Genomic DNA, 26302 nt, shown 5'->3' with positions numbered 1-26302 from the left:
GATTTTTAATATTAGAGGCAGTGATCCATGGTAAATGACCTAAACTCCATTATCACTACTATAGATTAGAACATATTTAAATATGTGTGCACAGAGGGATAAACAAGATTGTTTCTTTGTTTTATTACAACACTGAATAAAAGGCCCGTGTATGCAAATTTGAACAGTAGCATCTGATACTACAAATAAAAATAGGACAAAAATACTAAACATGAATGTTACCAAAATTTATATTCACATTACTTTAATATTTTTCAAACCAACCAGACTTTTATGAACAAAAATACCTAGGAGCAACAAGAGCTCATCATTCAGTGTCATTAAAACTACTGCTAGACATATTTCATAAACTACTATAACATATTAACCTTTCAGTCATTGTTGGTGGATTTATCATAGGACAGTCAAATATTGACCAAAATGTTTTTAGTCATCCATTCACAACATGCACCAATTTGCCCAAAACTGTGATGACTATGATAAAAGTGAGAATGAAGATTTCATAAAGAAATGGTGCCATGGTTGTCCTATAACTGCAGCAAGATTTTCCAGTAAGACAAATGGCTGACATTGTCTAAGGGACATGCTGCAGGACACAAGGTCCCAGCCGAGAAACCATAGGCACTAGTACAGCAGATGGCTTGTTCTATTCCTGGATAGTAACCTAAGTAGGAAGAGACATGGTACTCCTTTTCTGTGGGTGTGTCCAGTTTCATTCATCATAGTGAAGTGAAGACAGGAACTTATCCACATCCAAGTCATGAGGGAAACAATCTACAAGTTTCTTCCATTCCTGCAAAAGAGTTGAAAAAATACAGTCAGTTAAATAACAAAATAGCCATCTGCCAATTACGAAATCTATCTAAAGACAAAAGCTCTACTTCAGCATTGTTCTTTAAGAGTGAGGAAATTATATTGGCCTGAGTGTCAATAAAATAACCAATCCTCTCACTAAACTGCTAATCCTGTTACGTGCCAGAGAGGGCCCTCTGTACAATCTGCCAGTTTATAAGAGGACTAACATAAGCAAACAAAGCAAGCATGCCCAAAGCCTGACTTTTATCCTCTGTATTTCATGAAATGATTAACCAATTCATTAACAAAACAAGTGGCAGACATTACTACTAAATAAATCTATTTTTAAACCTGAATGATCCCTAAAGTCATTTTGAATCGAAAACATCAAATGCATTATTCAAAAAAAGAAAAAAAAAGAAAAAAGAAAAAGACATTTCTTTCAGATATTTAACCAACTATACTTACACGGTCCTTCTTTTTGCCAGGAGACCGTTTTGTCTCTTTTGCAGGGGGGCTGGCTGTGGGAGAAGCCTGTTTGCGTTTCTTAGAGTTCTTTGAGCTGGTGGCCATCTTTTCGCCTACTCCATCCTGTCGCAAACTGTCCTTTAGAGGAGTGCCTGTTCTGGCAATGGCAGCTCGTGAAAGAATCATGAGGGTGTGAGCGGCCATGTTAATGCTGTTTTCACTACCAGTTTCACTGGCAGGACTGCAGGTGGGTACGTCCGGGGTGTTGGGGGGCATTAGATGCTTGGGGGTTCCTTCAACATCTTTAACCTTCTTCATTCGAGAAGGAGTCCTGGGACTATCAAGAAGTGCATCCTGGTTACAACCAGTCGAAGGAAGACTGATGTCTGAACTGCCTGCTCCAGACCGGGTAGAAGGAGAGTTCTGTCCTTGAATATTTTGCAGCATCTCAGCTGCCTGTTTTGCCAAAGAACTGGTCTTTGATGGGGCTTTTGCAACCTTGGACTGGGTATTAGCTGTCTGCTGAGAGCCTGGTGGAGGGCTAAAGTCTCTTGATACTGAGGATGAAGGAGTTGACTGTGGCTCTTGCGTTATTCCCTTCATTTCATTCTCCTTGTTAGCAGTGACATTTGGCATCTCCTGAGAGGGAGTCCTCTTTTCTGTGAGAATTTCACAGGATTTCAAAGGAACCTTCTCTGAAGGGTCTTTCTGGCTGCTCTCCTCTTTTTCCTTTCTACTTTCTAATTTCAGTGCAGAATCAGAAGACTTGGAGCTTTTTGGTTCTTTGTTAACGGTATCCTGATTGTGTTTTTTGTCACCAGACTTTGATCTCCTCCCAGATTCAGAATTTTTCACACCCTCAGCCTGTGAGACATCAACACTGGTACTCACACTTTGAGACTTCAGGTTATGGATATTATAATGTTGTTTGCGGGAACTCTTTCTCACAAAATCTCTGTGATGCTGTTGTGAAGGAGTGGACTCCTTCACTGAGCCTACTGCTGACTGGGGGTCTGCTGACCCTCTGACAGTATCTACTCTCCTCTTGGGTTTGTTGCCACCCAAGATTGTGGGTCTCGTCCGCGTGACAGATTGAGACACGGATGTATTTGGAGCTGAAGGTGTGGTGGTCCTTGTTTTAGAAGATTGTGGTTTAACTTCTGCAGAAGACTCAAAACACAAAATCCTCTTATGACTTGGACCCTTTACTGCATCCTGCTGGCCTGGATTTTCTGTCGACACAGGTTGAACTACTTTCCCAACAAGATTTTTCTCAGTGCCTAGAGAAAGGTGAGAAAGTGAAATTAAAACATTAGGCAGAGCAAACCTAAAATCTTTGCTAACATACGGACTATATCATTTTAGGTATTATGTACCTCAGCGTTCACCTGTAACTTACCAGTGACTGCCGGCTTTTTGGTTGTCACTGAGGAAGCTTTGGGTTTGACGGTCTCTGTCTGCTGTACAGCTACAGGGTTTGGTATCGCAACCAGCTGTCAATACAACAATACAAACACTTTATCATGTGCAAAATCATAAGTGCAAAAATACTTTAAACTAAACGATTATGATAACACTCTCATACCAGTCTCAAATAAGCTGTTATAAGTTAAACCATTCCTGGACTGTTTACATTATGCCAACTGCACTATACATCCTTTGCACTCTCATTGCATTGTGCCTTCTTTTTGTGCCTTGTATTTTGTGTGTGCCTCATTGTAGGTACACTTTTTTACACTTTATATTTATCTTAAGTTTTTAGTTATATGTTATATGTTGCGGAGTGAAGAGTAACGCAATTTCGATTCTCTGTATGTCCAGCACATATAGCAGATTTGACAATAAAGCTGACTTTGATAAGTTTTACATTACCTGATTGGATACCATCTGAACCTTCCCTAAAGGATTCTGGCCCACCACAGAAACAGGAAGCATCATTGGTTTACCAGGTGATGGTAAAATAAGAGATGGACCTGCACATAAAGAACACAAACATTTATTTTTAGCAAAATCAATATAGACAGAACACGCCCTTAGTCTGTGCATCAGAAAGAACACAGCCTGCTGCTTATATATGTTAATATAGCTGCAATAATATAGTAGACACGTATTCCTGTTCCTGGCAGGAATGGCAGAATGTAAAGTTTTGAATTATTATTAAATTGAAATTATTGAATTACCCCTTGCAGGATTTTGTCACTTACCAGCAGAGAAGCCTTGGGAGGGAGACGGTGCGGTTATTCCATACTGGTTAGGGACCAAAGGGGGTCCCTTTGAGATGCCAGCAGGCAGTAGCACCTGTCTGGTTTGAACATCTGTAGCTGTAGGTTCTGTCACCAGGAAAAAGCTAGGGGCAGCTGCTTGGAGGGCAGGGTTAGTGGTGTCCAGTGGTAGCTGTATTATGTAGCTTTGCTGGGCCTGTGATGTCCCAGTTAATGGGGAAGTAATTACTGCTCCAGGCTTACCGCTGAGGGGACTAGTATGCACCTCTGAGTTTTGTAAGCCACTTACTGCCTGAGCCGCCTCGTCCATGTTTGCCTTTGGAGTGCCAGGGACTCCAGGTGACTTGGCTGGAGAGGAAAGGTAAATGGTGGGTATGTTGTCCCCAGAAATGCTAGAAATAGCCTGATTCAAGGCTGTGTCACTGGAAGTATTATCTTCTTGGTTATCACTTATGATGATCTTTAAAGACATTATGTTGTCTGCTGCAGCCTTGTTTGGGGTGCTAGGGTTAGCAGTCAACAGATCAGGTGATGCAGCAACAAGGGCAGAGGAGTAACATGAAGGTGAAGCAGGTGTGGATGAGGCAGGCGTGGCTGTAAGAGTTGCAGAGGTAGACGCAGATGTGGGTGTGCCAAGTGTCACTGTGAATGGTGCAGCAGTAGGAGATGAGGATAAGGCAGTTGTAACTGCCACACATGCAGAAGCATGTGTTGTAGACATAGATTCAGACATCACTGAGAGAGACACTGGCACAGTGTTTTCTGTACAGTTTGGAACTGACATAATAGGAAGGTTAGCAGCTGGCACGGGTTGAGGATGCTCTTTTGACCCTTGTGCTTGTTTATGTTCTCTTTTTTTGTCTACCCTTGAGGTAGATGCAGACAATGCAATAAAGTTTGTTAAAGGGGAAACTGTGGTTGATGCAGTGGCACTGTTCTTTGTGGCAGACTCCTGCAAGGCCAAAGGAGTGGAAGGTGTATTAAGTGGCTCATCAACATCCATTGGTGTTACAGCAGCTCTTCTTTTTGAGTCCACAGCAGCAGATGAGACACTTCGAGGGTCCCCTTGACTGACAATCAGTCTGGCTGAACAGTTTTCAATTCTAGATGCTCTGCCACGAACCGTTTTCTTTGACAAGGTGGTGGCAGTGGACTTCCTAGTTTTACGTTCTTGTCCAGGTTTCATCTTCATTGTCACTGGTGCTGTATCTGAAGTATTTGTGTCTGTGTGGGAATCACCTAAAAAATAAAATCAACAAGATTCAATGATGTTTGTTCCAGGAACACAAACAGAACACAATACAACATTTACACACACTTCCTCCTCCTTCCTCCGCCTCAATAAGCCAATTGTGAGTGGACACAGCGGTTTCTGTCATTTCTATGGTGTCAAAAGCACAATGAATGAAAGTCTATCAGCAGACACTAAAATATTTCATCTTTTACCACACAATTCAACACTACTGCGTTTCCTCCTGCTTTATGTTAGTCAGTATTTTATTCCAGTTTGCTTCAATTGCAGTTAGGTACTTTTAGAATATAAGAATACCTGGATCCTCACTCTGAACAGGTCTGACTGTGGGTGAAGGTCCAGCAGTGTCGGTTTCTTCTGGGCTACTGCTAATTTCCCCATCTCCTGGTTCTTCGTCTGTGAATCTGGTTTTATCTACAAATACAAAATTATTTTTTGATGTTGTATACCATCATGCTGCATGATGGTATACAACATAAAAAAATCAGAATAGATGATAGTTACTGTAATCGAAGAGGTCAAAGAGGGCCTGAAAAGCTGGGTCTGACTCCGTTTGCTCCAAAATGTCATGGATGGCGTCATCACTCATATGGATTTCCCCCTTTCAATAAAGAAATTATGTAAAATCAGAAAAGACAATTAGCAACAATGTACATATTTGTTTTACTAAAATAGAAATGACACTAATAATAATGATAATAGCATGTATATGTATTATAAAACCTGTAATCCTAGGATTTCGTCTATAGACTGGTCTGCCTCCATTGTACTTGAAGAAACCTTTGATGCTTGAGGAGTTGGCTCACTGATATAAAGAAAAAAAGGAGAAGGGCAGTCATTATAACAAAGTAGCATAATAAATAATCATCACGCCAGCATACTACATATGCAGAGATAATGCTGAATTACAACTGATCACTTACTTGGCAAGGATTTTGTTGATGTTTTCAGCAAGTTTCTCTTGTAATGACCTGTCACCCAAAATCTTGTCACGTGCATTTTGTATCACAAGTTGCTGTAGAGATTCAAAGATTGTATTCATATTAGACGTATGTGAAATCTGTCCACAGCTTGTTGACACAATAGACATCTTAAATCAGAAAGAGGTTCTGTGTTTAGTGTAATGATTGTTGTAAAAATCTTTGATGTTTGCTACAAAACTTCTCAATATTTAACACCACCAGTGTACTTACAGGAAAATTCTCATCAACAGCCTCTTCAGTTTCAGTTTCTGTACTGATGCTACTAACAGTCGTGACAGATCTGCCAGGGCCACTGGATCCACTTATAGCTCCACTTCTCTTCCTGGGTGTGTCCCTAAAGGCAGCAGAAAAATACTATCATCAGGGAGGAATAGGTAAAAGTCATAAGCATTAAGCAGCACTAAACTATCTCCTCTAACTCCAAATTAAATGTAGCCATTGTTATTGCAACAATAGGCTTGAAACACTAAAGTTTTCGCTCTATATTGTAAATGATTAACAACAACTATATCCATACCATTTCCGTCGACCAGGAGACATTGGGCCGGGATTCAGGCGGTTCTCTGACATGATGACATGTACAGGTGAATCTCCTATAATGGGCACATTATGTCACACGTTATTCAAAAGATATATACTTTTGCCAACTTCCAAACATTTAAAAACATGAAAGTCTACTTAAGCTTTGTTCAAATTTTTCAAATCTTTTCAAAATACAAAAACTGTTTAAATGCTTCATGTGTGCACATGAAAGCTTTGTTCTAAAAGAGTATTTTACTTTTTACTAACATTAAAAATATATGTATGCAATTATGTTACTTACTGGGTGTATTTAGTAATCGGCTGCTGTCATGGACTTGCTGTTGTGCCACACTGCTAGGTGCTGGTCTGGTCTGTGGGCCTGTGTAGCTCACAGGAGTGGAGTGGCCAAGCATGCTGTGGGAGGTGTGGGCAGGGCTGATGATGGAGCTTGTTTCGGAAACTGTAGAGCAGATGACACTACTGGCAGAAGCCAAAGTCAGGACCCGCTGTCTAGCCATATTTGCCACTCCTATTTGTGAACGCACTGCCAAGGACAGATGTAGTAGTAAATACACAGTATGCACACATACATAAAACTTTAGCAGCACACTATAATGTTGTTTTATTGTTCACCTATTACACAAACAATGACTTGTAGGACTTACAATTTATATTTAAGAGTGTAAACAAATACATATTACGCCAAAGAAACTTACATCTTTGAGATGCAGATATAGCAGGTGAATTTTGCAAAGACCTAAGGAAAAATAATGAAAACAGACAACAACTGATTTAAAATAAAGAACATTTGATTTTTTTTGATTGCCTAGCAATGGCAGTCAAACTAATTATGATCAGCTTGAACTTAAAATACCACGTCTTAGATAAAGAAACTCATTACTTGATTTGGTTGAGTGTAAAATCCAGCTTTTTCCACAAAGATGTCATCACAACAGGAACCTCTGGACAGGTTTCTAATAAGGGAAAATAAACAGCTATACTATCAGGAGGCACACATGATAACTGGGATTGTGACAATATTACCTTTTGCTTTGACAGCCACATACTCATTTAAAATAGTTGTTAGGCTTTTCCCGAAGACAGACTGTGTGCAGGGAGAAAACAATAATTCATACATACAGAAATCGAATAGCTTAAAGTGCACCTTGTCGAAAAAAAAGCACACTTACAAAAACACAAGCAGGAATTGTGCCGTCTCCTGTAGTGTGCTCCGCATATTCTTTAAGATTTGGGCTCTCATGGATGAAAGCTTGGCTTGTAGCCGTCAGTCCTTCTTCTTGGAGGTACCCTGGGAACAGCCGAACAAAACAACGCAGTTCAAACGTGATAGTATGATTTAATCCACAGCACTTGCGAGCTGACAAACTGTAAGCTCTGAGCCGTCCTATTTACACTTTAGCAGCAGCTTTGCTAACACTACAGCTTTTCTATGTCCGAGCAGACTTACCCAAAACAAGCCGAGCGACGTCGGACGGTAGCAACATGACGACCTGATGTTTGTAAACTAAACGTAGCTGAAAAGATTAGCTACATGTTCAGCAAACATCTCTTCGATTCGTTATACACATAAGCGGTATACAACACAAGAGGTATTATTGTAAAGACGACGTCCTGCTGCCTGTTCAAAAGGCGGGGAACTCAAGCTCGTATAACCCGGAAGTAGCAACAAATTCTGCCACCTAGAATTTCGGCAGTTGTAGTCCAAACCAAAACGTTAAGTCCTATAGTGGGCGATTCTATGCAATATACATGTACCGAAATTCAATATATTTTACAAGACTGAAAGAAGTTATGTGGCCAAGCAATTATATGGGACCCGACATAACAGAAAGTTTCCTTAGCTTAGACAGTAAAATCAATGGACTTCATCGATGCGACGCCTGACCAGGAAATGATGTAACCCAATTACGAACGCCTCCGGGGCGGGAATATCCTGCGTGGCTTGCGTCTGCGTGCGTGCGTGCGTGCGTGTGTGACTAGTAACGCGCCTCAAGATGGCAAAGTTGACATGAGAGGAACATTAGCACTCCGCGCTCCACTTCTGTGACAGCTCTGCAGCTACAATCATTACAGTAAACTCAGGTCAGTGAGTGAACAAAGTGAGAGCAAATGACTGAGCGGTACAACACGAATGGTGTAGTGTTTGACTGGACGTTTGTAAATGAGATTCAGAGTCGGTTAGTGTCGTGTTGCTAGTAGTTCATTGAATGGAGACAGTGAATTTAAACGCAAGGCAAGGTAGCACATTAAAACTATCATCTCAATAGTTCGCAGAGAAAGTAATTTGATGTAATACAGACTAATTTTAATTTTGGTATGAAATGGATGAAAGACAGCGCCATGCCTCAAAAACATCCTGTTCTTGTAGTTACAGCAACCTGCTGCACATCCACCAAAACACCATGAGTCTGGCTCTTCATGATCTCCTGGTCTGCTGCAGAGGGCTGGAAAATGACAAAGCCACAGAGAGGAAGGTAACGCATCTATAGTGAACAGGGGATCAATAGAGTATCTATATGTATCTACACCGTCACATTTGTGATGTGCTTTGTTCTGTCTTTGTAACTAGAAAGAAGCTGAGCGCTTCAGACGGCTCCTTCGATCATCAGAGACTGTACAAGAACTGGACCGCTCCTCAGCATCAAAAGGCTCCAAGCAGCAGCTCACATGGGATACTGTTTTCAGGTGAAGTGCCTTGGTTCTGTGGGATTTTGTGTGCAGCATATTTTCCTAAACTAAGCAATATTAGTGGTGATTTTATTTCATTTTTTACTTTTACAGCAATAATGCTTGTGTTGTCTAGCTTCAGGTTAATTTGCATTCTACACAAATGAATACCACATTACTACCTGGCCCTCATAGTGTACAAGTACATACATGAACATTTACTATTTTTCTTGCACCAGGTTTCTGCAGCGTTACATCCAGAAGGAGACAGAAAGCATGCAGTCAAGTCGATCCAACGTCACTGCAACTACTCTGGCCACACGGCAGAAGAAGATGGCTGAAATGTGCAGCTTGGTTAAATACTTTATTCGCTATGCAAACAAACGTAAGGGGCCTCTGTTAGCGAAATTCAGTCACATCAGTAGCAAACAGTCTGAGCCGTCATTTATCATGTTATATTGTAGTTACAGTCTCTTTTCCTGCAGGTGGACCTCGTCTAAAATGCAGTGAGCTGCTGAGACATGTGATGGACGTCCTGCAGAGTTCATACTGCTGCTCAGCATATGGAGACAATTATAGCAGCCTCCTTATAAAGGACATCCTTTCTGTCCGCAAGTACTGGTGTGACATCAATCCACAGCAGTGGCATGGTCTGTTTAGGATTATGTATTTGAAGTTATCAATTTTAGGATTTTACATGTACAAAGACTAGAGTAGAGTATTGATTTGTATGTTTGGATTTATAGATCTTTTGGATTTGTACTGTGGCTTTTTCAACTCATCTTCCAAATCCATCAACCGTGTCCTGGTGAGCAGAGTCATCCACACAGCGGTGGAGGGCTGCTGCATGAAAACAGATGCAAACAACACTCTGTTTAGCTTCTTCTCCAAAGCACTGCTTAATGCCAGGTGACACCTTGTACCAGTCCTTGAAATGTCCTCTCTGGTTTTGCATTGAAATAATGTTCTGTAATTATATAATTCTACAATCCTGTCAGGCAGGAGAAGCACTTGGCTGTTTTGGACCACCTCGTCTCAGCTCTGAATATCTTCTTGAGATCTGCAGCCATGAATTATAGGATGAGGGTGTGTCGTCTGGGAGAGGAGCTTCTGCCATCTTTAATGAATGTTTGGGCAGATATGAGGCCTAGTGTGGTCCTCAAAGAGGAGATTGCTAAGTTTTTTAAACTGCAGATTTGTGTTCACCACCCCAAAGGAGCCAAGACGCCAGACACAGGTTAAATAATGTTTTATTTTTGAAAGCAATTTCTAAAATATTGTCCTCTCTGTGACGGGGATTGCTGTTTTAAACATCCCATAATGGGCGGATTGCATCTCTTATGTTAGGTGCCCATGCTGAGGATTGGAGCAGGTGGCAGAGCCTGCTCTACAACCTGTATGAGGCTTTGGTCAGAGAGATCAGTCATATCGGCAGCAGGGGGAAGTATGTGACAGGAACAAGACACATTGCCGTCAAAGATAGTCTCATTGAGCTCACCGCTGACATCTGTCACCAGGTAACAAAGATCAAACCTGCCAAATGCAAGCATGCTTGGACAGAATTATTTTTTATGTTGTGTTTTCTGTTTGCTGCAGCTTTTCAGGGATGACAGTGATGCGCACATCTTGGAGGTTACCCAAGCTTCCCTTAGAACCACACAGGTGGGCAGTCCCACTCACGGATCAGCTAGCAAGCGACGTCGCATTGAAATGGGATGGGAGGTCCTACGTGACCACATGCAGTCTCAGCATAGTGACTTTGACATAATACCATGGTATAAAAAAACAACAAACATCAATACATTTAAAGTACTTATTTTGTTTTCAGGATTGTCACTGCTTGAGCTTCTAACTTCCATTTTGTGTTTAGGTTGCAGATCACCACAGTGCTGATCTCCAAGTATCCATCCATGGTGCCCAGCCAGGAGCAGGTTCCACTACTGGCAGTGTTGTACCAGCTTCTGGCAGAGCAGCGGAGAGGAGAGAGGGGGCTGTATGTGCTGCGCTGTCTGAGGGAGGTGGCCCAGTGCCAGGCACGATATCCACAGAGGGCCCAGGTCCACAGAGCAGAGCTGGGCAAGCTCTGGGTTCGCGTATGGGCTTTGGCAGTGAGAGGGGTCAGCTCACCTCAGACGGAGTCTTTCAGCCTTGACCTGCTGGCGTCTATTGTCCACGGAGGTCTGATTAATATGGACAGAGAGTTCTGGAAGCTTTTCTCTGGATCTGTATGCAAACCATCCCAGTAAGTCACAGCCTCCCGAGCTGAGAGGTGTCTATGCTATGATTCATTTGCCATCAACAGTTTATCTAATTATTTTTTTTCTTTTGCACAGGAGTGCTGCACTTTGTTTAGCACAGGCACTGCTCACATGTCCACTCCCAAAACGTGGCATCTCAAACTCAAGCTGGGACTCTGCAGCAGGGGTCACAGAAGGTTCTGCATCACCTAATCTGAAGGAGACCCTCATAGCCTGGCTGCTGATGAGCGATCAGAGTGATGAGATGGAGGACAGTTCCAGACCACACCCCATCATTTGCAGGTCGGCACTGTGTTTCAACATGAAGTATCTTTTTCCCCCTTGAATGTGTTGAATTTTAGATGAAAGTATGGAGATGTATATCTTTTTCTTGTGTGCAGAGACTTTCCACACAGTCTAATAGCAAACACCCTGGTCTCACTGACCTTAAAAGACACACGAGTTGGCCTGAAGTTTCTGCTGGGTACTGAAGGAATAGTAAGGTAAAGGTAGTGATCCAGATCTCACAAAGATAACAAATATGTCCTTGGTACCTTCTTTTAAACCCACAGAAAGTAATTGTGTAATGTTTCTTCTTTACTTTGAAGTGCCTTTTGTCCAGAACAAATATCCTCCAATGCCAAGGACGGCTTGGAGGACTTAGAGAGACTCTACCAGCAGTTCATCTTCAACATGGTGCCTTCAGAGTTTGAGGGAGTGATCGACGAGGCGGTCAAGACGCCGTCTGGTGACAGTCAGTTTGTTGCTGTCCCCGGCCTCAGAAACAAGCTGGAGCAGTTGTTGCTGTGTGTCGCTGACACTTTATTAAACTGCTACTCTCCTGATGTGAGTTAAGTTAATGTGTGTATGTCTATGAGTGTTTGTGTAGTGTGAAACTAATGTTCATTCGGATGGATCATCTGCAGTCTCAGTCCACACCTCCAGAGTGTCTGGTGCGTTGTTTCAGTCAGCTGACAGGTGTGCTAGCAGGTTATGTGTCTGCTGGGATTCTGACGGAGGAGCAGGCCTGTCACACACAAGTCTTCACTAAAGCAAAGGTACACAATCATTTCATTTAAATGTACATCATAGACATCATAGACAGCTTGCCGTAAAGTTAAAGTTCCTGTTCTGTTCTTTTTACCAGGCTCTGGCTCAGGACTTGAGCGGGTTTGTTTCTAGTGTTAAAGTGAAAATGACAGAAGAGTGGACCATGACCACACTGAGGTCTGTTATGAAACTTTGCACACAGGCTGCCTGTAGAAAAACTAAGGTAACATGACATCAGAATGTCAGTTCAACAGAGGGAACGGTTCAAATATCGACAATTGACAAGTACTTTATCTTTCTTCAGCAGGATATTATTTGTTCCATCTCCTCTGGTTTGTTTATGATGATCCTGCCCACCAGCCTCCTCAGTGAGCTGGCAGAAATCTGCAAACTGCTGGTAAGTGACAAATTTAGTATGTCACTAATGTTAAGATGTTTGTGCTACACAGATCTGATCTTCTTTTTTGACTGTACAGCTTAGCAGCGTCTCTAAGAGAGTCAATACGGTAGATGAAGACGAGCACATGGATGACGAGTGGGAGGTTACCAAAACTCAACAAGGGGATGATGTTGACCTGTTTGATGATGAGGAAGAACCCCACAGCAGCACCAATGGGACCCACAGACAGAACCGAGCCAACACAGACACTTCAAGTGGACCAGGTCTGAAGTCTTTACTATGACACTTATACTTTCTTATATCTAAAATACTTTTGAAGCAGCTGCTGGCCGTGTATCTTTAGATATATCAGTGAGTCACCGAGACCCTTTCTAATATCTTAAAAAACAGGTTAATAAACCTTTGTTCATCTGTCCTTTGGCAGGTGCTAAAAGCCTGCTCGCAGACAGTCAGCTGGCACCACAGGACCTGGCTCTCCTTGCAGTCTTGGAGTTTCTGTGTGAGTGTGGTTCTGTCCAGCCCTTCCATGGTCTGCTTTTCAAGCCACAGGAGGTGCGGCGCAGGCTGCTGCTCCTGGTGGAGCAGGTCGACTTCAGCAAATCCCTGCATCTCAACATGGTGGGTACCAGTTAGTGTGAAAGGTCAAGGTGGCAACAGGGATCCAGCTGCTGAGCACTGTTAATCTGTTTTCAGTATCTTGTCCTTCTGGAGAAGCTTCCTGCTGAAGATTCACTCTCACCAGAGGAATTTGATTCACTGCTCCGCCCCCTTGCGTATGGAAGCATTGTTACTGCACAGATTCACTCTGTGTCCTTTGTAAGATAACACTTGGTGTTGCTGTGTTCACAGGGACCTATGCTCTTTGTATCGTCAGGACCAAGAGATCTGCGCTGCTGTACTTCTGAGTTTGTTGCCTTCCATTAAAAGCTTGGGGAAAACCCACCACATGCTTGAGGAGATGAGACATGTTCAGGGATCCTTGCTTAAAGTGGTGTCTGGCTTCTGGTTAGCATCATATTTATACACTATGAACAGATAATGTCTGGTCCTTTGCTAATATTTACAGTGTATAATCTCTTCTGTAGAGCGCACAAAATAATATTCTGTGAGAGGATAGCTACACTTTGTTTGTTAATTTCTTTGTATGGCAGAGTCTCTTCTCTTCCACTACTATTACTGCTGTTAACTAATCTATTGTGCTCTGTTTCAGTTTCCTAAGTCAAACAGGGAAATGTGTGGCATCTGTGCGGGCTGCTTTAGTACAGTGTCTGGTTGCTTTGCTGGAGGTAAACTCTCATGTTTGTGTGCATAGACAGGCAAAGGCCTTTTGTCTATCGTGTTTTCAACACTTCTCCTTGATTAGGCTGACCCACATTGTAACTGGGCACTCTTGAGTGTCAGAGGGCAGGACATAGAAGAAGAGCATCCAGTGTCCTCTATCCTTCCGTCCCACCTCGCAGATGCCCACCACAGAGTCCGCATGCTGGTCGCTATGTCAGTAGAGAGGTACGGTCTGAGCAGGTTGGGTTTGAGAGATGTTTCAGACAGAGATATGTTAAAGATTGTATGGGCTTAATGCTGCATTTATTTACAGTTATGTGATAATTTACATTGTCTCCATTGTTCCATGTATCCAGACTGTTTCTGGAGATTAATCTAGATTATCCAGATAAGAGGAAGATGCTGCCACTAAAACACCAGCAGAGAGCTTTTAACAACATTTACCTGAAGGCTCAGGAGGGGATGAAGCTACCAGTAAGATCCCTCCAGTCACAAAAAGTTTATCGAATGTAATTTATGCTCATTAAAAAATGCTCCTTTAACACTTTTTTTATGTAATGATACACAGAGAAGCACCTGTTCAGAGGACCAGCCAGACGAGGCGTTTAACCGCAAAGCCACCCTGCTGAAGAGTTTGTCGGTTGTGTTGTGCTGCAGCCCAGTGTGTGAAAAACAGTCTCTGTTCGCCCTTTTCCAGTCCTATAAAGAGAATAATATCGAGGAACAGCTCATCAAAAAAGTAACGATTTCAGGTCTCTATGAATTGTGAAAATCCTTAACACTGCTTGCATCAAGTGTTGTTGTTCTCCTTGTTTTTTTCACAGATGTTATGCAGTGTTTCCAGTATGTTGGGCTACAGTAGTGTAAAGACATTTGTCAGCTCTCACCTGTTTTACCTGGTGGCGGAGTGGCTCGCACAGAGACAGTCTGATGACCGCTATACTCTTGGATCATTCCCCTACAGTCTCCTAGATCACAACACGGTCAAAGACTTTTATAAGTGAGGATGTACCCCTGTTTTTTGTTTCACTTGATCACTTTTAATTTCAGTTATCAATGTTACAAAAGTATGAAGACAGTGATCCTTTTACAACATTCTTACAGCTCCACCCACCAGGTCCTGATCCCCCATCTGGTGTTTCTGGACGACTTTGAGCAGGTGAAGTCGATCGGCAGGTGTCTAGAGAAGGACTGGAGAGACTTACTGGCTGATTGTTTCCCCAAGATCATGGTCAACATCCTACCATACTTTGCGCTGTCTGGCCAGGATTCACAGGTTGCACAGCAGAGGGACAAAGCCCACAGAGTGTATGAACTCCTCAAAGATGGCAGCTGTCTGGGCAAACAGGTACAGCAGTACAGTTCAGGGTTCCTATTCCTTGGTTTATATCAATATCAATGATCAATACCAATGTATGGTACAAGAAAATGGCAGACTTTGTTTGCTGACATTTATAAATGTGTCCACAGCAAATAGACAACCTGATCCGCAGTAACCTGGCAGACATCGTGGTTGAGCTGCTGATGACCCTGTATGAAGGAAGTGATGGAGACAGAGACCTGAAACGCTTTATTGGGTAATTCAATGTTCATATTTACCATGACTTTTTAAATCATATGCTGCTAAATGACCGTTTAATGTCTCTCAGTGAGCTGGACCCTGTGCCCAACCCCCCATACTTCAGCTCCTCTGTCATCAAAGCTACACTGGACTATCTGACCAAGTGCCACAGTCCCAACCACAAATCACTGGTAGCCATTCTGTCAAAAAACCCGGTAAGATGTCTACATTGTGTCTTTACAGTAATTCTACATTTTCTTGTTATTCATTACAGTGGTGTGTCTACCTTTTCTCTGTGTAGATTTCAATCCAGAGGATTCTTCTAGCAGTGTGTCAAAGAGCTGAAAAGACAACCAACAGCTATGAACGTCATCGCATCCTCCTCATGTACCACTTGTTTGTCAGCCTGCTGCTCAGGGAATTGAAGGATGGTCTGGGAGGAGCCTGGGCCTTTGTCCTCAGAGACATCATCTACACACTGATCCACCATATCAACAGCAGGTCCATACATGCTGACGCTCACAGATGAATTCAGACTTGCAGTCAACCCTTTCTGACTTGTTTTTTGTACTTTTGTTGACCATAGACCACTTCAGTGTGATGAGGTTTCTAACCGAAGCCTTTCTCTGTGCTGTGACCTGTTGACCTCTGTGTGTCGGGCAGGGCTACAGTTCTGTGATGACGCTTTAGACTGCCACATACAGGCCATCGTTGGGACTTTAACTGCTCAGGTGACCAGTCGGCCCACTATCTCACAGCAGGTAAGCTTACTTAAGGTTTAATACTTTGATACAGTACAGTACATTAAAATGGTAATCAGAACTCTTCTGTTGCTCTACAGTAACTAGGTCTAGAGTCAAAAGTTTAAAAACTACTTTTGCATTTTTATGTTAAGGGGATGCAAGTTTTCAGCAGTTAGGGATAGTTCATTTGGTTGCAATCTACAATCTCACCACTAGATGTCACAAAATCTTCCACATCAGCCCAATAACAATTGTTCTTGTCTTTAAGTTTTTCATTATTGTTGCCTTATCTCTTCACATACATTTTAACTTTGGAATTCTCTTTTGCCCTCCAGGTGCTCAGTCTGTTACAGTTTCTTGTGATAGAAAATCAACAAACATTAAAAGGAGCCATCAGCAGGTTGGAGCCTTTTCCTGACATTCCTGAATTCAGAGATCTGCGGTCTGTACAGCACAAACTCAAATACAACTCTGGCACCTTTACACTGAGACAGGTAACAACAATGTTGACACACACTCACACAGCATTCTCCTCTCCTCTATTTGTTTTGTCATCTATGTGAAGTTGATTTTATTGTCCACTCTGCATGCCTTATATGAGCAATAGTTTGGTTTAGTCATCTCACATTTTCTTACCAGCTAACAACCTCCATGTTTTTTCCTTTTATAGGAGATAGCTCACTTCCTGTCAGTGATGTCATGTGACTCTTTACCCCTGACTAGACTGGAGGGGGTAAAGGAGCTTACCAGACAGCTTTGTGACAACAAGGCACAGATCCGAGAGCTGCTCAAAGAGTGTCATGGTGAGTTGCTGCTTAAGGAGGGGTCTCTGTAGAAACGTATGTTAAGTAAGTTTTCTGTCCTTTTTCTAGTTGACCCTACTGACAGTGTGCTCGTGAAGCTGGTACTCAGCTTGCTACAGCTCTGCAAGCTAGCAGCCAACCACCCTGGAGGAGCTGACATTCTAGGTATAAAATAAAATGTAGCAACAGTTTGTTGTTACATTTTTGCACAGTTTGATCAGTTTTTATATTCTTAATCTTCTTCTGCAGAGGCAGCAGGCGGCTGTTTAGGAGAACTGGGTCCAGTCGACTTTTCTACCATTGCCCTGCTCCATGGCAGAGACCCCCTCTATGAAAAGGCTGCATCTCTCTTCACCTCCACAGAGTTGCAGTGTCTCTACATCATCCTCAACTGCATGAATGATGCTCTCACTCAGCAGCGGTACAGCTAATCTTACAACGTTTAGACAAAGGACTGGAGAAGCAGCTGAGTTACACTTATATTTCTTTGTGTTCTGTGCTGTGATTGTCTTATAGTATTGAGGTGAAGCGTGCTGCAGCTGAGTGTCTGAAGAACATCCTTGCGACTCAGTCTGGAGTGGAATTCTGGGTCCAACATAAAGACAACAGAGACCCAATGCTGGTGTATCTTAACCTCTTCAGAACAACCAAAAATAAGGTGTGTTGCGTTAGACAATATCTGTTTATGTCTGTAAATACTGACAGTTCTGTCTGAATAGGTGGCTACTGTGAATGCTGAGGCAAGTACGGAGGCCAGGGGGAAGCTGGAAAGCCAGGAGTTTTGGATTGCCCAGGCAGGAAGCCACAAGGCCTGGCTAACAGCGCTGTGCACAGCCCTGCTGGACAGTGGAGGGGTCAGAAGTGAAGCTCTGCTGCTGTCACGACCACTGTGTCTGGCAAGTCACCTGAAGAACTTCATTACCAATTCTTTCTTATTCTTTCTTATTGTGTTCTAAACTATTAGACATTTCAAGGTACTTCATGTCAACCAGTGTTCCAGATCTAACTGCATCTCATTTCCTCCCGTCTGTTTCCAGGTGAGGGTCGATTGCTGTCAAAGATTGCTGCCTCTCATCATTCACTCCATCCTGCTGGATGACACTGATGGTTCATGGAGAGAGCTGCTCTCCTCCCACATTCAGGACTTCTTCAGCTTTTGTTCCAGAAGTGCTCAGGCCTCCAGTCGCTCCGCCACACCCCTCAACTCTGACTCAGGTAATCAGTATTAAGTCAGTATTATTCCTTTTCATCTGCTCACCCAGTTCCTGGTATGTCCTGATACACTTAATTAATTCATATTTACAGAGTCAGACACTGTCAGTCAAGGCCTGTATGACAAGACCTCTCTGCGCACTATGCTTGCTGTTGTTGATTATCTGAGACACCAGAGGAGATCACTGGAGGCTGATAGGTTTGTAACAAATCACTTTTAACAGTAAACAGTCATGAGTTCTTGTGTCTTCACGAATGTCTTTGACATAACCTTAATGTCCTTATGCAGTAACTCCTGTGGCACAGTGTGTGACTCAAACTTCTGGCTGGAGCTGAACTACCTGGAAGTGGCCAAAGCTGCTCAGTCCTGCTCAGCTCACTTCACTGCCCTGCTGTACACTGAGATCTATGTGGATAAAATCAAAGCAAATGTGGAGGAAAGTCACAGGTATGCATGTAGTATTCCAACTTCATCTTTTGCTGCATGTCAGATTAAAACCTTGATGATCCTTTTATGTGCCAAATCTGCAGAACTAAGTCCAGAGCAACACGCAAAATCAATTTTGAAGAGAACAGCCAGAGCATGACCATCTCCAGCCTGACTGAAAAGAGTATGGAAGATACAAATATCAGTCTGCAGGTATGTTGTTAATGGCAGCAAGTTTAGTAAATCAACCTCATACATTAAAACTCTCTGCCAACCTAACTTTGTCCTATATGTAGGAGCTACTGATAGAGGTGTATCGGAGCATCGGAGAGCCTGATAGTCTGTATGGCTGTGGTGGAGAAACAATGACCAGTCCACTGACAAGGTACAGTAACATAAACAATCAGATCTTTGACATCATCAACCATTTATCTAAGAGCTGCAAATTTTCTTTTGTTGCATTAATTTATAGGATTCGAACCTACGAACATGAGGCAATGTGGGGGAAAGCCCTGACCTCGTATGATCTTCACTCCACGCTTCCTGAGGTTACTCGACAAGTGGGAATTGTAGAGGTTAGATGGTGGAATACACACAACTTCAATTATAAAATTGCTGCAGTAACTCTGCAGTCACTTTAATCATTGTAATTTCAAACAGGGCCTGCAGAACTTTGGTCTGAGCAGCATCCTTACAACCTACATGCAAGGTCTGGAGAGTGAAGGGGTGGAGTGGGGGTCTGAACTGCGTGATCTCCGTTTCCAGGTGGCCTGGAGGAACACACAGTGGGACTGTGAGCTGTCTGAGAGGTGGGGAAGGGGAGGGAGGCATTCTGGTGCTACACAGAACACAACCTTGATTTCAATGTTAGAAAGTGTCCATCATCGGGTAACACTTGTGTTTCTTTCTGAACATACTTTGCTGTGTTAGGGATGAGAAATCCAATCCTGGCTTCCATGAATCAGTGTTTTGTGCTCTTCAAGCTCTTCGGGACAAAGAGTTCTCCGTATTTGATGTAACACTGAAACTAGCCAGGTACTGTGGACATGTGAAACTTTACTTGCAGTGTCATGGGACTATTTCTGTATGAACAGTATTCATACATGTGTGTGTTTCTACAGGCGTGCTGAGGTGGAGGAGCTCTGCAGAGGCAGTCTGGAGGCGGTGTCTTCTCTGTACCCTGCTCTCAGAAACCTGCAGAGCATCCGGGAGCTGGAGAGTGTTAAACAGCTATTTGCCAGGTGGTTGAACATACAACACATTCAGGAGACAGACACACTATTTATTCAACCTAATCAATTTATCTTTTTTTTTTTTTTTTTTTTTTTACATCAGCCCCTTCTCAGATCTGGGTCTGAGAGAGGTTTGCAGGCAGTGGCAGCAGCACTCCCAGCTGCTCATTGACAGTGACTTTGCCATGGTGGAGCCCGTTCTAGCTGTCCGCTCTGTGGCCCAGCACACCTTGTTATCCAGGTTGGGAGACTCCGACAGCACTCAGTATCTCAGCTCCTTCCTCACTGACCACCTCATGGAGCTCTGCCGCCTGGCCCGCAAAGCTGGAAACACACAGGTAGCATCCACCAGCACACACAGGTGTGAGGTTTACTTTTATTTTTAATGCTGATATTGTTGTTATTGTTTGTTCAGCTGGCGGAGCGTGCAGTCCACCAGATGAAGCAACACGGTAGTGGAGGAGACTGGATGTCATTCCCTGTGTCGCCATGGCAATTGGAGCAGGCCCAGGTGTTCTGGGCAAAGGGAGAGCAGGGTCTGGCTCTGGGCCTGCTGAGACAGATGATATACAACTTAGAGAAGAAGGTCTAACACACACACAAACACATTCAATGTAATGTGCTTTTCACACATTTTACCTACTCTACTTGTTATCTGTGGATGCTCTCGTTCATCCAGTTGGTCAGTTAACGAACAGAAACTGTGTCGTTAACACATGACCCAGACGCAGTTTCTGGTCATTAACTGACCATTAACCAAATATAGGGATCATAGTCACATGAGTTCCTGCAAGATCCACCCACAGAGGTCCTAAACACATAAAACTCAGATTCCCAACCAGAATAGATGCAGAACTGAAGAAGCCACTTGGGGGAGTGGCGAAACATCTTCAAAAAACAATCCTTGAGTCCACTTGCCTCGATTTAAACTCTTGGAAAATACTCTACTTGTTGTTTATGGAACATCCTGAGAGGATTAGAGGACAGAGGGGTCAGTTTAGTATTCTCTGTGTTTTTCAGGTGGATTTCAATCCCGCTGTAGCACCCATCTTCACTGAGTGCCTCAGGCTGTGTGGTAACTGGTTGGCTGAGACCTGCTTGGAAAGTCCTGGAGTTGTACTGGAAAAGTACCTGGAGAGGGTAAGAGCAAGACACCTGGTAATACCTTTTATTAAAAATAATTCAACTGTATTAATACAGAAGAGGATTGTCTGCCCAGGAAACATTTTCACACAAACTGAGGTGTTCACAGTTCCTAAAAACCATAAAACCTCATAAATGTAATGAACTTGGTTCCACTGCAGATCTGTTTTTTGTGTTAGTCTCAACTCCCTGAAGTCCACACATATAGTGGGCATTCCTCAGAGAAATGAATGAGTTATTACCCATCAGATAGGGTGTATCCAGCCACACACACACTCACAAACACACACATGAATAATTTATTAGTGTCCAGATAAACGAGGAGTAGAAAAAAAATCATAAATATTAAACTTCAGCAGGTTTACAGTTTATGTCTTCAGGCTACGGCAGATTCATATGGATGAAATTAAATAATTCATATGGTTGTGTGTGTGTATATTGCCATTCAGCTACCCTAGTCGAGTGACACTTTTGCAGGGATGCTTTCAGCTCTTCATGGAGCAAAAAGTGGTAGTTGCTTGTACTTTATATTTTTTCTAATAGTAAAAACCTGTTTTATACTTATTGTAAACATATAATATACAAAATTATAAATTATTTTAACTTACTTGTGTGACTTGTGTACTTGGGTGACCTCATAACTTTTCAGACTAACAGGAGTCTTTGTTCTCTCAGGCAGTAGAAGTGATAGAGGGGGAATCGGGGGTTTTGGACCCCAGGCTCCAGAGCCAGCGAACCGAAGCCTTCCTGTCCCTGGCTCGGTTCTCAGACGCTCAGTACCAGAGCATCGACAAATACATGAACTCCTCTGAGTTTGAAAACAAGCAGGCGCTGCTTGAGAAGGCCAAGGAGGAGGTGGACTTGATGAGGCAGCGTAAAGTGACCTCCAACAGGTTGTTTCCCTCAACTTTGCGATAAACCTGGATGCCTGTTCACACAAGTGTTCTACCCTCTGACTTCCTTTGACTTCACAGGTACACCATAAAAGTGCAGAGAGAGCTGGAGCTGGATGAAAAGGCCTTGTCCAACCTGCAGACAGACAGACAGCGCTTTCTGCGTAAAGCGGTGGAGAATTATATTCAGTGTCTGGAGCAAGGTGAGGAGCACGACACCTGGGTGTTCCGGCTAGCTTCACTCTGGCTGGAGAATCATGGCATTAAGTTTGTGAATGATCTGATGAAGGTTAGTAAAACATTCAGCTCATTTTCTGCACTTATAATAAAAGTCTCTTGAGTTTATTGATTTTCTCATGTATTGTGTGTTCCAGAGAGGGGTGAAGCAGATTCCATCATACAAGTTTTTGCCGCTCATGTATCAGCTGGCTGCCCGCATGGGAACCAAGATGGCAACTGGCATCACTGAGGATACTGGATTCCATGATGTCCTCAATGATGTAACAGCACACTTTCTTAGATGGATAACAGCAGTATATGAGTATACAATACAACATGCTTGATAAAATGCTGCTTTTTTGTTTTTATAGCTGATCTGTCGAGCATCACTAGAGCACCCTCACCACACGCTCTTCATCATCTTCGCACTGGTGAACGCCAACAAGGATGAGAGCTTCTGCAGGAACCGGCTGGCACCACGGCAGCAGTCACCATTTGATCTGGTGGGACCTTTTAAACATTCCTAATGCTTGATACTGTTTTATAGGTGTCAGTCTACTGAAAGAGAAAAAATAAACACCCTTGTTTTCTTACAGACCTCTTCATCCACCGGTTTCCACTCATAAATTCTCTCTCTCTCTCTCTCTCTTGTGCAGGAGCGTGCAGATGTGGCGCAGAAGATCATCAGAGCTGCCAGGAAAAAAAGAGGGGACATGATACGTGGGATCGAGCGTCTGTGTGATGCCTACATTACTCTGGCTTATATGGATGCCAGCAAACACAAGACTGAGAAGAGTAAGTAGACAGAGCAACAAGGATTCTCTGCTTGTGAGGTATTCCCATGCCAATTTTTTAAGCTTTAATTTCAACACATTTTACTGTGACAGCTACAGATGAAATAGATTTATTATTTATCATATATGCTTTATTTCATTGCTTTTAGAGGCTATTCCCATCCCAGCTGATCAGCCCATCATGCAGATCAGAGACCTCAGTGAGGTTGTCATTCCCACAATGGAGGTTAAGGTAACAAAAATAATAAATAAATTTAAAAAATACACAACTTCTCTGTTTATATTATGTCTATAAGAATGCCGATCAGACCATCTTGACTCCATCATTGCATAAACAGGTTGATCCATCTGGTTGCTATGACAACCTGGTAACTGTGAGATCCTTCCTGCCCCACTATCACCTGGCTGGAGGAGTCAACCTTCCCAAGATCATCGACTGTGTCGGCTCTGACGGCAAAAGCAGGAGACAGCTGGTCAAAGTAAGCTGCATGTTTGTGTGTCAGAAGTGCGCTTTTGATGCCCTTGTTCTCAACCAAACACACCTTCTCTCTTTGAAGCCAAAGCTGCGTGTGTCAGGTATGATTAAAGTCTGACAGGAGGCTGCTCACTTATAGCTTCAGTTCTTTTCCATTTAGGTTTGACTGTTGGTAATAATTAATCCTGTTTTTGTAGCAGGACAAACACACTTTCATGGCTGAATAATGAAGTCATTTTCCAGGAGACAGCAGGGGAGTGTGTGTTTGCAGGAACATTTGACAAACACTTACAGGCTAATAATTTACCATTTGCAAGAGTCATGGTGAAACAACATTTTTTTCTGACCTTTTTTCCCCTTTTAAGTCAAACTATATTAATTTATTTAACAGCCACACAGCAGAATAGAAAAAAAAACTTTTATTGGATTAATTTATTTGTTGTCTTTGTTGTCAATCAATTATGAAAATATGTTTTTTTAAAAGTCTCAGAAATGTTTGAATATTCTTAGTATACAAAATTACAGTGAGGCCTGTGTAATGTAATGTCACTCTTTTACTCAGGGTCAGGACGACCTGCGGCAAGATGCAGTGATGCAGCAGGTCTTCAGCATGTGCTCCATGCTGCTGCAGCGCAACACAGACACTCGAAAGAGGAAACTCAACATCAGACGATACAAGGTTACCATCAGCTCTCCTTCAAAGAGAGTCATAAAACACTGTGGTTCTGTTCTATACGTATTTTATGTTTTTAGTTTGAGAGATCTTCATCTCTCTCATCTCATCTTCATGCTGACTTCACACACTTTCTCCCAGGTGGTGCCGTTCACTCAGCGCAGTGGTGTGTTAGAGTGGTGCTCTGGCACGATGCCGATCGGGGAGTTTTTAGTGGATCCCAATAAAGGAGCCCACAAACGTTTCCGACCTCAAGACTGGACCAACTTAGCCTGCCGTAGAAAGATGATGGTAATGGCAAAAACAAAGATACAACTATGAGAAAGGGTTCTTGCCTTAATTAGACTTATACATACTCAATCAGAATTTAAAACTTAACCTCTGTTTTGCTGTAGGATGTTCAGAGACTTGCATTTGACGAGAAGCTCCAGGCCTACAACGAGGTGTGCAAGAAATTCTGTCCGGTCTTTAGGTACTTCTGCATGGAGCGATTCTTGGATCCTGCAGTGTGGCTGGAGAAACGGCTAGCTTACACTCGAAGTGTGGCCACCTCCTCTATAGGTACACACAGACAGAGCCAGGTTATTATTATATGGTATATGGTATTATTATAATACATCATGTCACTTAAACCTCACATCTCAGGGTTGTATTTAAGTTCTGTTTATTAAGACAAGGCATAAACCTAGTTTGAATATTTTCAAAGAATCATGTTCCAGGTCCCCCCTTAGGTGATTTATCCAATTACCAGGCATTAATGAAAATGATGTCAAATATCAAAACAGGCATAAATAATGGCACAAGCTATTACAGTCACAGCAAACGGGCATTTTAAATGAATGCCAGCTAAAATGTAGTGATATAAATACCAGTTTAAAACATTTCCTTCTGTTTGTGCCCACAGTTGGCTACATTGTAGGTCTGGGTGACAGACACATCCAGAACATCCTGATTGATAAAGAGACTGCTGAGCTGGTGCACATCGATTTAGGTAATATAAAAGTTCAGGTAACTGTGTAACCGCATGAATATGATAAACACATCACATTTCCTCCGTGTGTGTGTGTGTCAGGTGTGGCCTTTGAGCAGGGGAAGATCCTCCCCACACCTGAGACTGTCCCCTTCAGACTCTCCAGAGACATCGTGAATGGGATGGGCATCACTGGGGTGGAGGGAGTTTTTAGAAGGTGAGGAGGAGGTTGTGCTCTGATGTCAAAATGTGGCTTAAAAAACCGGTTGTCCCCAACATGATGAATGGCATGATAGCGTCTGTGCCCACCTCTTGAGTCTGTTTGTCTTGATCTCTGCCTGCTTCTTTCTGTTCAGATGTTGTGAGAAGACAATGGAGGTGATGAGGACCTCTCAGGAAGCTCTACTGACGATTGTAGAGGTACAAACAGCTTACACTCAAACACAGCACAGAGCTCCTCCTCACTGGTGTTATGTGTCTTCTTATATTTAGCAGTAGCTTTTGTCATTTTTTTGTTGCACAGGTGCTGCTCTACGACCCTTTGTTTGACTGGACCATGAACCCTCTGAAGGCCTTCTACTTGCAGCATGACGAGCAGCAGGAGCTCAATGCAACCCTGAGCTCTACTATGGGAGGAGATGACATAGACAACCACCGTAAATCCAGGTGATGATATAGGTTTGTCAGAAATGAAATATGGTGAGGAGGTTTTATGTTAATAATCCTGTTTCTACATTTCCTCAGTGACAGTCAGAGCTTCAACAAGGTTGCCAAGCGAGTGCTGCTGCGGCTGCAGGAGAAGCTGAAGGGGGTGGAGGAGGGCACGGTGCTCAGTGTGGGAGGGCAGGTCAACCTGCTTATCCAACAAGCCATGGACCCAAAAAACCTCAGCAGACTCTTCCCAGGGTGGCAGGCATGGGTGTAGACCTGAAAGAAGGTATTCATCAACACTTTATGTTTCAGTACTCAGAATTTCAAGTGAGAACTTAAAATGAAAACCCTCCATAGGACCAAATACAAAGACATTTTAGTGACAGACATTTAGCGGCATTAACCTGCAAAATCACCTGACGGGATAAAAAAGAGGAATCAACTGTGAGTGAAACATCTTTCTGTATTTAATTGTCAATGTTTTTGTTATTATTATGACATCAATAAAAATATCCAAAGCTCTTCACCATGAATAAATGAATGTCTGACACAGTACGCCTTAAAAAATAAAGATGAATTTATTTTCTGTGCTTCTAGAAAAGTGACTG

At 42.8% G+C, this 26302-nt stretch overlaps 2 protein-coding genes across 3 annotated transcripts; one reads left to right on the top strand and one right to left on the bottom strand.

Annotated features, from left to right (window-relative positions):
* Window positions 1-149: 149 nt before the first annotated feature.
* On the bottom strand, window positions 150-7889 carry npat (nuclear protein, ataxia-telangiectasia locus). Its single transcript, XM_028420510.1, has 17 exons — window positions 7711-7889; window positions 7433-7551; window positions 7287-7347; window positions 7144-7216; window positions 6959-6999; window positions 6544-6786; window positions 6238-6313; window positions 5931-6054; window positions 5661-5752; window positions 5461-5542; window positions 5242-5338; window positions 5035-5151; window positions 3468-4724; window positions 3136-3236; window positions 2663-2756; window positions 1264-2543; window positions 150-793 (listed from the first exon to the last, which is right to left on the bottom strand). The coding sequence occupies exons 1-17, from the start codon at window positions 7745-7747 to the stop codon at window positions 713-715; spliced, it is 3975 nt and encodes a 1324-aa protein (XP_028276311.1). The 5' UTR covers window positions 7748-7889; the 3' UTR covers window positions 150-712.
* Window positions 7890-8237: 348 nt separating this feature from the next.
* Window positions 8238-26216, top strand: atm (ATM serine/threonine kinase). Of its 2 annotated transcripts, none has more exons than XM_028418724.1 (63): window positions 8238-8345; window positions 8632-8737; window positions 8833-8948; window positions 9170-9315; window positions 9416-9580; window positions 9677-9839; window positions 9929-10167; window positions 10278-10447; window positions 10527-10705; window positions 10801-11172; window positions 11264-11470; window positions 11569-11670; window positions 11776-12013; window positions 12094-12225; window positions 12315-12440; window positions 12525-12614; window positions 12694-12880; window positions 13042-13235; window positions 13311-13390; window positions 13467-13622; window positions 13828-13903; window positions 13981-14123; window positions 14255-14372; window positions 14467-14637; window positions 14723-14898; window positions 15003-15246; window positions 15369-15475; window positions 15548-15674; window positions 15761-15960; window positions 16046-16220; window positions 16538-16696; window positions 16873-17005; window positions 17075-17170; window positions 17255-17426; window positions 17522-17663; window positions 17725-17901; window positions 18043-18220; window positions 18311-18416; window positions 18507-18665; window positions 18749-18857; window positions 18941-19029; window positions 19117-19219; window positions 19305-19453; window positions 19575-19679; window positions 19766-19885; window positions 19980-20214; window positions 20292-20462; window positions 20897-21016; window positions 21695-21912; window positions 21994-22201; window positions 22287-22412; window positions 22503-22634; window positions 22788-22926; window positions 23075-23157; window positions 23264-23404; window positions 23963-24079; window positions 24215-24364; window positions 24469-24634; window positions 24978-25064; window positions 25146-25260; window positions 25400-25463; window positions 25567-25709; window positions 25788-26216. In XM_028418724.1, exons 2-63 carry the CDS (start codon window positions 8666-8668, stop codon window positions 25966-25968), a joined length of 9264 nt encoding a protein of 3087 aa, XP_028274525.1. In that variant the 5' UTR covers window positions 8238-8345; window positions 8632-8665; the 3' UTR covers window positions 25969-26216. The 2 variants fall into 2 exon arrangements, with proteins under 2 accessions (XP_028274525.1, XP_028274524.1); XM_028418723.1 differs by having other exon boundaries at window positions 12522-12614.
* The last annotated feature ends 86 nt before the right edge of the window (window positions 26217-26302 follow it).

The sequence above is a fragment of the Parambassis ranga genome, chromosome 13 (genome assembly GCF_900634625.1).
Source record: "Parambassis ranga chromosome 13, fParRan2.1, whole genome shotgun sequence".
Classification (NCBI taxonomy): Eukaryota; Metazoa; Chordata; class Actinopteri; family Ambassidae; genus Parambassis; species Parambassis ranga.
The sequence above is the reverse complement of the archived record's forward strand: the minus strand, read 5'-3'. Positions and strand labels throughout refer to the sequence as shown.

Bases quoted from the DNA above. Each gene is read 5' to 3' on its own strand.
- npat (XM_028420510.1), bottom strand. From the start codon at position 7,747: ATGTTGCTACCGTCCGACGTCGCTCGGCTTGTTTTGG. The intron at 7,217-7,286 runs GTAATATTGTCA...TTCCCTTATTAG, and splicing joins TGTGGCTGTCAAAGCAAAAG to AAACCTGTCCAGAGGTTCCT. The intron at 5,543-5,660 runs GTAAGTGATCAG...TCTTTATATCAG, and splicing joins ATCAACAAAATCCTTGCCAA to TGAGCCAACTCCTCAAGCAT.
- atm (XM_028418723.1), top strand. From the start codon at position 8,666: ATGAGTCTGGCTCTTCATGATCTCCTGGTCTGCTGCAGAGGGCTGGAA. The intron at 13,904-13,980 runs GTAAACTCTCAT...CTCCTTGATTAG, and splicing joins GTCTGGTTGCTTTGCTGGAG to GCTGACCCACATTGTAACTG. The intron at 15,961-16,045 runs GTCCATACATGC...TGTTGACCATAG, and splicing joins ATCCACCATATCAACAGCAG to ACCACTTCAGTGTGATGAGG.